Source organism: Brachycentrus maculatus, unplaced genomic scaffold (genome assembly GCF_059751285.1).
Source record: "Brachycentrus maculatus isolate JH-2025_06_01 unplaced genomic scaffold, ASM5975128v1 h1tg000363l, whole genome shotgun sequence".
NCBI lineage: Eukaryota > Metazoa > Arthropoda > Insecta > Trichoptera > Brachycentridae > Brachycentrus > Brachycentrus maculatus.
The window spans coordinates 58,401-70,597 of NW_028281112.1; the positions used below are offsets into that span (position 1 = coordinate 58,401).

A 12,197-nucleotide genomic window follows, 5' to 3' on the forward strand; every position below is an offset into this window, starting at 1 on the left:
TCACAGATCAGTGATTCACGGGGTTAATGCACAGTAAAAGCTCATTAAAACAAAAACAAAATAACAGCTTAAATTTTGTCATAATTGGACGATAATTCTCATTTTTTAAACCATTTTTTAATATTCATTCTGTCAAAACACTTGTATATTCAATACTTTCCTCATCATTCACTGTTCACTCTGTGTAATAATGTGTTTTAAGTGAATCTCCTTATCATTCATCGCTCACTCTGTGTAATAATGTGTTTTAAGTGAATCTCCTTATCATTCATCGTTCACTCTGTGTAATAGTGTGTTTTAAGTGAATCTCCTCATCATTCATCATTCATCCTTCACTCTGTGTAATAATGTCTTTTAAGTGGTATTTAGATCAATTTTTTAAAATTATTATGAACTTTTACTGTACCATTTGATATGTGGAGAATAGAGAAACATACACATGGAACTGTCTAGGCGATAATTACATCAAAGTACAATGAGTTTGGGCGACGTACGGGGCAGTACAGGTGAAATGACAGATCATAAGGACAGACGCAATAGAATATCTGACGATACGGACAGTCCACGATAGGTACAGACGGAGCGATATACAATATACAATACGAGCAGAGACACACGAGAGTCCACGGAGAGCTATCTGCGAGGGTTTGACGTTATGTAAACAGGTATTTTGGACAGTTGGAGCGATGTCAACATTCCAGTCGAAGCAAGCAGTCTAAGTAGGTGATTTTGAAGACCAATTGAAGCAATTCTTCGGGGTGAGTCGGAGCAATGGTGTTGGACATTTGGAGCGATGGCAGCATGCCAGTTGAAGCAAGGAATCTTAAGCTAATTTTGAAGACTGATGAAGCAATTCTTCATGGTCGAACAATGACGTCACATTTTAATGGACAGTTGGAGCGATGGCAACATGCCAGTCAAAGCAAGGAATATTAAGCTAATTTTGAAGGCTGATGAAGCTGTTTTCGGAGAGGTGTGTCACATTTTTGGACGAATGGAGCGATGGCAACATGCCAGTCCAAGCAAGCAATCTTATTCAAGCTAATTTTGTAAACTGATGAAGCGATTCTTCAGGGTAAATTGGAACAATGACGTCATATCTTTTTGGACAGTTGGAGCAATGGCAACATGCCATTCGAAGCAAGCAATCTTACTCAAGCTGGTTTCGTAGACTGATGAAGTCATTCTTCGAGGCGGGTTGGACATTTGGAGAGACGCCAGTTGAAGCAAGGAATCTTAGGCTAATTTTGAAGACCGATGAAGCAATTCTGTTGGAGCAATGGCGAGTCAATAGACGGTACAAGCAACTGGCCTTTGAGACAGACGGAAGCAAGAGACGGGGAAAGCGATTCGACAAGGACAATCGGAGCCGGGTACGGCGACAGACGGCCAATCAGCACCTTTGACGAAGACGTGCTGCTGGCGCGGCACCGTGTACTGCCGCACGACCAGCGTGGAGTCGGCGTACACGCCCGGCGCGGGCGCCGAGCGCTCCGACAGTGTCACGCCCTCCACGCGGCTGTCAAACACCTCATCGTCGTCCGAGAAGGGCACCGCGTACGTGGCGACTCGCGAGCCCGCGTTCACCACTGGCGGTCAGGGTTAAAGGATCAGAGAGCTAGATCTTCTGGGAGCTAGATCTTCCGGGAGCTAGATCTTCCGAGAGCTAGATCTTCCGGGAGCTAGATCTTCCAAGAACTAGATCTTCTGAGAGCTAGATCTTCCGAGTATTTCGGGAGATGAATGAAATTTGAGACTTTCATACTAATTCCATCGTATTGTACTAGTTTTCTTTCACATCAGTTTATGTTCCCATATTACATGTCGCTCACTCCTTTCAACAACGTCATAAATCAAAAAACTTGATTTATCAGGAGATCGTTTTTAAGGTTTAAGAATATAATAAAATGTATTAAAAATAAATATCAAGCCACTTATTGAACTTTTTACTGCGCAACATATCTTTTGGTAAAACCTGAATGTTTTTTCTCCATTAGAAAAATGTTTAGTATATTTAAAAAATTAATTAAACAATACCTTTTCTTCAAAATGCAAAAACAACACTTTCTGCCCTGTAGCGGGTAAATATTCAGTTAAAAATATGCCGCTTTTGCCGGGATATAGTGCATTTTCTGGGCATTCCGAAAACATGCACAACTGAAAATTGACGATTTTTGATACATGACGTTGTTGAAAGGAGTGAGCGATATACTGTTATTAATATTCCCAAACTACGCTCCAAGAAAATTTTAGAATACAAGATGGAAGAACAAAGAGGAATTTTAATATAGGATAATGAATCGTGCAATTTCCTGCATTTAAATATATGCAAATGCAATAGAATTTCCATTAATTTCATAAATTCAACTGTATGGATGTGCAATAGATTATGCACATGGTATTCAGCTGTATGCGTGTGCAATAGAATATCTGGCATTCAACTGCATACGTGTGCAATAAAATATCTGGCATTCAACTGCATACGTGTGCAATAGAATATCTGGAAATCAGCTGTTTGCATGTGCAATACAGTATCTGGTATTTATTCAGCTGTATGCATGTGCAATAGAGTTTGTAGCATACTATTTGCGTGTGCAATAGAATATCCGGCATTCAACTGCATACGTGTGCAATAAAATATCTGGCATTCAACTGCATACGTGTGCAAAAGAATATCTGGAAATCAGCTGTTTGCATGTGCAATACAGTATCTGGTATTTATTCAGCTGTATGCATGTGCAATAGAGTTTGTAGCATACTATTTGTGTGTGCAATAGAATATCTGGCATTCAACTGTATGTGTGTGCAATAGAATACCCGGCATTCAACTGTATATATGTGCAACCAAATTACCGGTATTTGGCTGTACGCTTATACACTAGAATTTCCGGCATTCAACTGTATGCGTGTGCAATAAATTTCTGGCATTCAACTGTATATATGTGCAACCAAATTACCGGCATTTCACTGTAAACTTGTGCAATGGAATTTCCGGCATTTTAATGTATGTATGTGCAATAGAAGTGACAGATTTCATGCTTTGGGTTTTACGACTCTTATAGTATTAAAATTCCTTATTTATATTAATGATGCTGTTTTCATCACGCCCATTGGAGGTAAAAGTCAGTGACTAACAATCGCTATGGTGCCTTTTCTCAGCATATAGCTAAGGGACCTCTAAATTTATAAACATATATATGTACATCTACCATACATGGTCTTGCCGCACTGAGAGATGGCATCCCGACTGCATCCAGTCTACTCTCATCCTTCCCAAACCATCCCAAGCCGCCTTCCTTAGTTTGCTGGATAGTGCTCATCTCAGCCTTGCACCCTTTCCTTATATCACCATTGGAACATCTACCATACATGGTCTTGCCGCACTGAGAGATGGCATCCCGACTGCATCCAGTCTACTCTCATCCTTCCCAAACCATCCCAAGCCGCCTTCCTTAGTTTGCTGGATAGTGCTCATCTCAGCCTTGCACCCTTTCCTTATATCACCATTGGAACATCTACCGTACATGGTCTTGCCGCACTGAGAGATGGCATCCCGACTGCATCCAGTCTACTCTCATCCTTCCCAAACCATCCCAAGCCGCCTTCCTTAGTTTGCTGGATAGTGCTCATCTCAGCCTTGCACCCTTTCCTTATATCACCATTGGAACATCTACCATACATGGTCTTGCCGCACTGAGAGATGGCATCCCGACTGCATCCAGTCTACTCTCATCCTTCTTTTGCCAACTCCATTATTACATTAACACACTATCTGCGGGAAGGGTAATTTTACCCTTTCACTCGACTCGTCGTAAATTGCTTGTATGTTATTTTTACGCATGACTTTTACGGCATCTTTTGATCCCATATCCACGTATACAGTATGGTTGAATGTTATCACTTCTTTCCAGAGATGTTTATCCCTATTATGAGCGCGAATCCGGCCGCAGATAGTGTGCCAAGGGCCACGAGAAAAAAGACAGTTATAGCAACGTTGGTGAACTATTGACTTTTACCTCCAAGGGGTGACTCAATAGAGTTTAAAAAAAAAGTAAAAAAAGTATTTAAAAAATGGAATAATAAAGTCGGAATACCTCTGAAGGAATGCTCTTCGGCCATGGCGCGCTCCATGTTCATCAAGTCGGTATTGGCTAGAGTGGGCATTACCGAAAAAGTAAAAAAATAAAAACAAAACAAATCAAAAACCACACCAAAATGCAGTAAAAATAAAAAAATAAAAAATAAAGACATCTTTGACGGCGTACAAAAGGATGGCCAATATTTATTTTAGCTTCTTGTACGTAATATGCGTACATTGGCGGGCTCATTGCTAAGAAGCAATAGCTTCCAACCGAAAAATGTTGATATCCTTATGTCTGCCGTTAAAGATGCGATAAAAGAAAACAGAATGCTATCAAAATTACGTCATTCTCATGCATTTTAATACATATGTATATATGTATATATCGCTCACTCCTTTCAACAACGTCATATATAAAAAAAACCTTGATTTTTCAGGAGATCGTTTTTAAAGTATAAAAATATAATAGAATGTGTTAAAAATAAATATCAAGCCACTTATTCAACTTTTTACTGTGCAACAGATCTTTTTAGGTGAAACCTGAAGGTTTTTTCTCCATTTGAAAAATATTTTTAAGTCCGCCTCCGTAGTGTAATGGTCAGCACGCTCGGCTACCGTTCTGGAGGTCCCGGGTTCGAATCCCAGAGGGAGGTCTAATAAATATAAGTGATTTTTTCATTTTAATATTTATTCAACATTTCCCTGGACTAGTACCCAAAGCGGAGGGCTGATCACCTTTCTTTCGTGTGTTAACGATCAAGATAACACTGCGTTTATATGATGCAGTGCCCTATGCACCATTGGGGTGCGGATAAGGGTTCGAACAAAAAAAAAATATTTAGTATACTCAAAAAAATAATTAAACAATACCTTTTCTTCAAAATGTAAAAACAGCACTTTCTGCCCTGTAGCGGGTAAATATTAAGTTAAAAATATGCCGCTTTTGCTGGGATATAGTACATTTTCTGGGCATTCCGAAAACATGCACAACTGAAAATTGACGATTTTTGATGTATGACATTATTGAAAGGAGTGAGCGATATATATATATACATGTATATACACATATATACATTCGAAATACTAATATTTTTACTTTGTAACATATTTTGCCCTCAGAGTCTAAGACGGGGTGCGATAACGCCTTACAAAAAGAAAAGAAAATCCAGGCACAATCTACAGTTACGGCACACTATCAGTGGTCGTCTTCTAACGCTATGGAATGCAGGCAACAAAGAGGAAAAGAGACATCTATCTTTGAAGGAAAGAGACATCCAAGATGGCCTACCGTCACTCAGCACGACTTCCGGTTGGCTCGGCTTCGGAGCGTGTTTCGTCTCTATTCTCAGGACTCGGGCTTCTGAAAATAAAATTTAAATAAGTTCGTTACAGGGAGACTGCGCCGCTTGGACAGTTCGGCACACGGGTTGTGCCGCACGTGTCGCTCACTCCTTTCAAGAACGTCATATATCAAAAATTGTCAATTTTCAGTAGTGCATGTTTTCGGAATGCCAAGAAAATGTACTATATCCCAGCAAAAGCGGCATATTTTTAACTTAATATTTACCCGCTACAGGGCAGAAAGTGTTGTTTTTTGCATTTCGAAGAAAAGGTATCGTTTAATTATTTTTTTAAATATACTAAATATTTTTCAAATGGAGAATAAACCTTCAGGTTTTACCTAAAAAGATCTGTTGCACAGTAAAAAGTTCAATAAGTGACTTGATATTTATTTTTAATACATTGCATTAAATTTTTAAACTTTAAAAAAACATTCTCCGGAAAAATCGAGTTTTTTGATTTATGACGTTCTTGAAAGGAGTGAGCGATGTATATATTTGATTTTTTTTTTTAATTCATACTAATTCTGTTTCCCCTAAAGGATAGGCAGAGATATTATAACGCCATACGGCACGACATTAGTGTCGACTCAGCCTACAGACATATCCTTCTAGATAAATGGGTGGTATCAAAAATACCATTCTTTCTAGCTTTTAAAAGGGAGTCTTCTTCAGGACGGCGGGATGTGCTACTAAGCGGGATATTCACCTGTGCGTGATTCGTCCTCTGCCTCGGACGGGGACATGATCTGCGCCCCGCTGAGGGCCTCCGACTCCGAATAGTCTGTGTCATCTGAAAATAAAAAGTATTGAAGTGAAACTTCTCAGGCAGCGATTCGATAATCGATAATAAGACGAAAGCTTGAAATTTTCGATTAACAGGCACATTTCGTTACGCGAGAGAGAACAAAGATATAACGTAGAGGGAAGGAGAAAGAGAGACATATACACGATACAAGGCGATAGAATAACATAGTATCGCCCGTGTGTGGAATTTTGGTCTTACACACCTCTAAAAAAACAAGGGTTAAATAAAAGCTTTGTCAAACCAACCATAGATGACTCGAGTGAACTCGCACACAAATTTATGATATATATGTAGCAGTTTCAAAAATTTTAGTAGCGTGTGTGTCGACCATATGTAGAATGGTGAATATTGCACATGTGTAAAGTGATTACTTGATCCAGCGTTTGACGAGTCATAGGTCCCGTAGACTTCCATATTCTTTCATTAATTGATTCGACAGTCACTTTGTGGTAAAATCTATCCATTTTTAATTAATGTTTTACTTAGTAAATACAACTAGTTCTTAAAATCCACTGTGACACGTGTTTCGATGCATTCCGCATCATTTTCAAACACTGATTTTAAGAAATAATGGTATTTACTAAGTAAAACATCAATTAAAAATTCCATATTCTTCTTCATCTATATCGAGATGTCAAAATGTGAAAAGGTGATCGCCTAAACGAGCCCTCTAAACACCAGTCAGATTTCTGGATTCTCCTTCACCCATGTCGATGGTGATGAGTGGCCGAATACTCACATTCGCCGCGCGCCTTCCGCTCCACGGTGCGCTTGTACTCGTCGATCTCCGTGTCGGTGACGGCGTCGAAGGGGTTGGTCGCGTACGGCGCCTTGTACACGGCCGCGTTGTGCTGGTGCCCGCGCTGGATGATGCCCTTGCTGGCCGCGCCCATCAGCACCACGTGGTCGCCCGTGCGCGTGGCCGACGCGTCCTGCACCTGCACACGTAAGCACACAAATCACACTCGTGCGCGCGCAAGCGCACAAACCATTACATCCCTGCGCGAGCAGGACGCAAACCATCACACACCCGCGTTTACCCTCACATATGTGCACGAATCTTCACACACCCGCGAAAACCATCACACGTCTGCAAGCGCAAGCGCACAAACCATCACACATCTGCACACGCAAGCGCACAAACCATAACACAACTGCACACGCAAGCGCACAAACCATCACACACCTGCACAAACCATAGGACACACGTGCAAACCATCACACACCCGCGTAAACCTTCACACACCCGCTGCGATAACAGGCTAACCTAGCACACACCTTTAGCGGTAAAGAGAACTATGCAAAAATTAAAGTAGTACAACCTACTTCCATTATCCATAAAGTCATTGAATATCACAAGAAGGCGGACAGAGTGCTTCTTGACAGCTGCGCAAACCATCACACACCCGTTACTACCGTCACACTCTTCTGTCCTAGCGTACACTCCTCGCTTCCTTCACATCCATACATCTAGTCATACGTGCCCTCTGACAACGCAGACTTTTGACACCACCAGATTTTAGCTTCTGATTGATACGATCGTGCCGAGTCTTTGTTGCGGTGGTTTGAGGACGGTTCCTCGTTCTGTTCTCCTGCTCACATTCGCCACATGTAGTCTCTTAGACATTCTCTCGCCATCCATTCGCTCCGCATGTCCTTACCACCTTAAAGACCTCTTATTAATCTTGCTTTCTTTGTTGAAAAATGTTTGGGGCCTCATTGGCTCATCGGATCAACGTACAGGGATGAAATTTAGTATCTGAATAGGCCACATTTCCGCCTTGCGGGGGGCGCTAGATGAGCGGTGCTGCATCAGCCGTAGGTCTCACCTTGCTAGCCTCGTCCCAGGTGATTCCTTCCAGGATGTGGGATTGCGGTCCGGCGCTGAGCTTGTCCGCTCTTCTGTAGTCCTTGATCTGGTGAACAAATCATGTTCTTTAACAAATCAATTTTTTTTAAATGCAGCTCTAATAAACGATTCCCCCAGCGCATAGTCAGCGGTCTATGAATACGTCTTTGAATAAGAACAAGCGGGGAAGAAATGACCAATTAAAAAAAAATTACAATTCGGCAATTTTGTCAATTACGCCAATTATGTCAAATATGCCAAATAATCTAATTTTGAAAATTATATAGATTTTAACAACGATGCCAATAATGTTAATTTTGTCAATTATGCCAATTTTGACAATTACGCCAATTTCGACAAATAAGCTAATTATGCCATTTTCCACATTTATGCCAATTTTGTCAATTTTAACTTTTTTGACAATTATGCCTATATTGTAAAATTTGTCAATTATGACATTTTTGAGAAATATGCCAATTTTGTAAATTTGATCAATTTTGAAGTCAAGCATCATGCCCGCTTAGGGAAAAATTAGCCGCTTAGGCTCACAGAAATAGTATGAAGTATTTTTGTAAATAATAAAAAAAAAATCTGTTTTAAAAAATAAAAAATAATAACAGTATATAAAATAGTGAACTTTGGTATTTATATTGACACGCCGGGAGTCGAACCCATGGTCTTAGCCAAGAGCGAGGCCCCTGTTCAACACAGGACACAAGAAGGCTAGTAGTAAAGTATTTGGTCCGCGCTCGGTCGGGGCGGGTGCGCCCGAGGCGGGCCGAGAAGGGTCGCGACTCACCTGCTGCTGCAGCTGCTTGAACTCCTTGGGGTTGGTGTTCTTGGGCACGAACTGCAGCGCGCTCTCGATCTTCACGGGCGTGCCGGTGAGGTGCGCCGGCGAGCCGTCCGACACCCACTAGCGCAACACATCACACCGTCAGCACAGCACAGCACAACTCTCTCTCTCCCATGTCCGGAGGCGGACGCTCCCGGTACCGGATCGATCGCGTGAATTGTTTGAGGTATCGAGCAATATTTGTGATTTGTTCAAATAATCACACGATTTGTTCAATGCACATGATTTGTTCAATTAATCACATGTTTAGTTCAATTAGTCCCATGATTTGTTCGATTAATTATGCGATTTGTTCAATTAATTAACTGATTTGTTCAATTAACCACGTGACTTGTTTCATTTATTGCATGTCTTGTTCAATCGATTACATAATTTATTGAATTAATTACATTTTTTAAAATTATTTACGTGAATTGTTCAATAAATCACACGATTTGTTTAATTCATCGTATGATTTGTTTGTATGATTAATTTATTACATGATTTGTTCAATAAATAACATTATTTGTTGAATTAATCGTGATTTCAATTAATTATTACATTTGTTTAATTAACTGTGTGATTTGCTCAATTATTCACAATTTGTTCAGATATTATGATTTGTTCTATTCTTTACTTGATTTGTTCAGTTATTCACACGATTTGTTCAGTTATCCACACGATTTGTTCAATTAATCACATGATTTGTTCAATTAATCACATGGTTTGTTCAATTAATCACACGATTTGTTCAATTAATCACATGATTTGTTCAGTTAATCACACGATTTGTTCAATTAATCACATGATTTGTTCATTTAATCACACGATTTGTTCAATTAATCACATGATTTGTCCAATAGATTCCGCAATTCATCCACGACCGGGAGCGCCCGTCTCTTTTGGCGTTGCCATCGCCAGGAAAGTGACCCTCATGTATCCTATTCCCCTCGTCCACCCTCAAACAGTTACTCTATTCCAAATTTGAGGCCCCGATTCCAAATTTGAGCGCCCAATCCCAAATTTTAGGGCCCAATCCAAAATTTGAGGGCCCAATTCCAAATTTCTTGGATCAATTCCAATTTGAGGTCCCAATCCCAAATTTTAGGGCCCAATTCCAAATTTGAGGGATTAATTCCATATTCGAGGACTCAATCCCAAATTTGAGGGATCACTTCCAAATTTGAGGGCTCAATTCCAGATTTGAGGTCTCAAATAAGAAAAATACTTTTTTTGTCGATTCAAAGAGAAAATTTTTAAAATTTGATAATACTTGGTGTGCTTGGAATACCAGAATGAAATTGAGTGTCGTTTTTTGTGTTCTATATGGTAAAGTAGGAACAACTTGACCATTTTTTTACGAGTACAACTCGTATAATTGTATTACTTGTATAACTCGTATATATTTAAAACAAATCCAAAATAAAATTTAAATCCATATTTTTAACAAAGCAAGATCATATCAACCTTATGTATGCTTCAGGATTCTCCACAGCCCTACACAGTGGTGCACAAGGCACTGAGACAAATGAGATAAATCAAGATAAATTAGTATTGAATCCGTTGTATTTAAAATTAAAAACTTATCAGGGTCTTTTTAAATAATGAATCCGAATCCGGTATATTCTAAATGACGCTTTCTGATATCCTTAAAATGTGAATCGAATCCGATGTATTTTTAATTAAAATCCAATCAAGGATTTTTAATATCAAGGTTTAAATCCGGTATACTTTAAATGGCTTTGACCGCCTCCGTGGTGTAATGGTCAGCGTGTTTAGCTACCGTGCTGGAAGTCCCGGGTTCGATTCCCAGGGGGGGGTAAAAATAAATATTAGTGATTTTACACTGTAATATTTATTAAATATTACCCTTGATTGGTTCCTGAAGCGCAAGAGTGATCACCTTGCCTTTGTGTAAGTAATGATCAAGATAACACTGCGTCAATTTGATGCAGTGCCCTATGCACCATTGGGTGCTGATAAAGGTTATAAGTAAGTGAATACTTTAAATGGACGTATTTTACGTATCACCCTGGACTGGTACAAGAAGCGCAGGGCTGATCACCTTGCCTTCATGCAATAAACAATCAAGATAACACTACGTCGCTACGATGCAGTGCCCTATGCACCATTGGGTGCGGATAAGGGTTAAAAGAAAGGATACTTTAAATGATAATCAAACAAGATAACCCATTTTTATCCATAATTCAAATTATCTCTTGATTTGAGTGACCGCTGTCCAAAATTATGTGATTTACCAACAAAAGTCACAGTGCCTTATGCACCACTGAGTGCAGATGAGAGAGGTGTGGAGAAAATTTTAAAATTAAAAATGATTTGAGGAAGAAGCCAGGGATGAATAGGAAACATTGTGCCAGAAAATAAAATAAAATAAAATAAAATACCATGTGCTACAGTAAGAAAAATAAAATAAAAAATAATGATACACGGAAAACAGGGAAATTTCAGTCTTATCGATAAATACGGAAGAGATAGAATGCCACGGTCGTTATATTTAGATTTTTCATATATAATATCACACTAATAAATGTTGATAACTTGAAATTTAACAAAGCGTTAAGAGATAATTTGACGAAAGCTTAAGAGACTTTAAAAAAATGATAAAATAGATTTTTAACAAGTGCTTAAGAGATTTATCAACTCATGCTTGAGAAGTTTTTTAACAAAGGTTTAAGAGATAATTTGACAAAGGCTTAAGAGACTTTAAAAAGAGGATAAAATAGGTTTTTAACAAGTGCTTAAGAGATTTATCAACTCATGCTTGAGGAGTTTTTTTAACAGAGGTTTAAGAGATTTTTAACAAAGGATTAAATAGATTTTTAACAAGTGCTTAAGAGATTTTTTAACTAATGTTTGAGAGAATTTTTAACTAATGATTAAGAGATTTTTTAACAAAGGATTAATTAGATTTTTAACAAATGATTAAGAGATTTTTAACAAAGGATTAAATAGATTTTTAACAAATGCTATAGAGATATTTTAACAAATTATAAAATATATTTTTTAACAAACGGTTAAGAGATTTTTTAACAAATGCGTAAGTGGTTTAATATGCTTTTAATTGAATTATTTTCATGTTTCATGTCATTACATAGAAATATATAATAATTTATGTGTAATACATAAAAAAATAAATGTTTTTATTTCAAGTTTTCATTATACATATTAGTTAAATTTTCATTTATTTATATGGATTTTTTCAACAAATAAAAAAACATTGTTAAAAAATAGCAACAAAATGGTGCAAACATGCAGGAAAGGCG

The 12,197-nt window shown here is 38.5% G+C and overlaps 1 protein-coding gene across 12 annotated transcripts in view; it reads right to left on the reverse strand.

The window, feature by feature from the left end:
* The window catches only part of hts (adducin 1-like protein hts), an 88,824-nt gene that overhangs the window by 11,158 nt on the left and 65,469 nt on the right, over window positions 1-12,197 (reverse strand). For 4 of the 12 annotated variants that reach the window (XM_088269799.1, XM_088269797.1, XM_088269798.1 and 1 more), the window contains 7 exons: window positions 8,878-8,994; window positions 8,059-8,145; window positions 6,969-7,167; window positions 6,131-6,214; window positions 5,370-5,441; window positions 4,095-4,151; window positions 1,401-1,589 (listed from right to left, as the gene is read on the reverse strand). In XM_088269799.1, the coding sequence (XP_088125925.1) occupies window positions 1,401-1,589; window positions 4,095-4,151; window positions 5,370-5,441; window positions 6,131-6,214; window positions 6,969-7,167; window positions 8,059-8,145; window positions 8,878-8,994 (805 nt within the window). The remainder of the gene's footprint in view (window positions 1-1,400; window positions 1,590-4,094; window positions 4,152-5,369; window positions 5,442-6,130; window positions 6,215-6,968; window positions 7,168-8,058; window positions 8,146-8,877; window positions 8,995-12,197) is intronic. The other 8 variants (XM_088269803.1, XM_088269801.1, XM_088269802.1 and 5 more) reach the window with 2 other exon arrangements.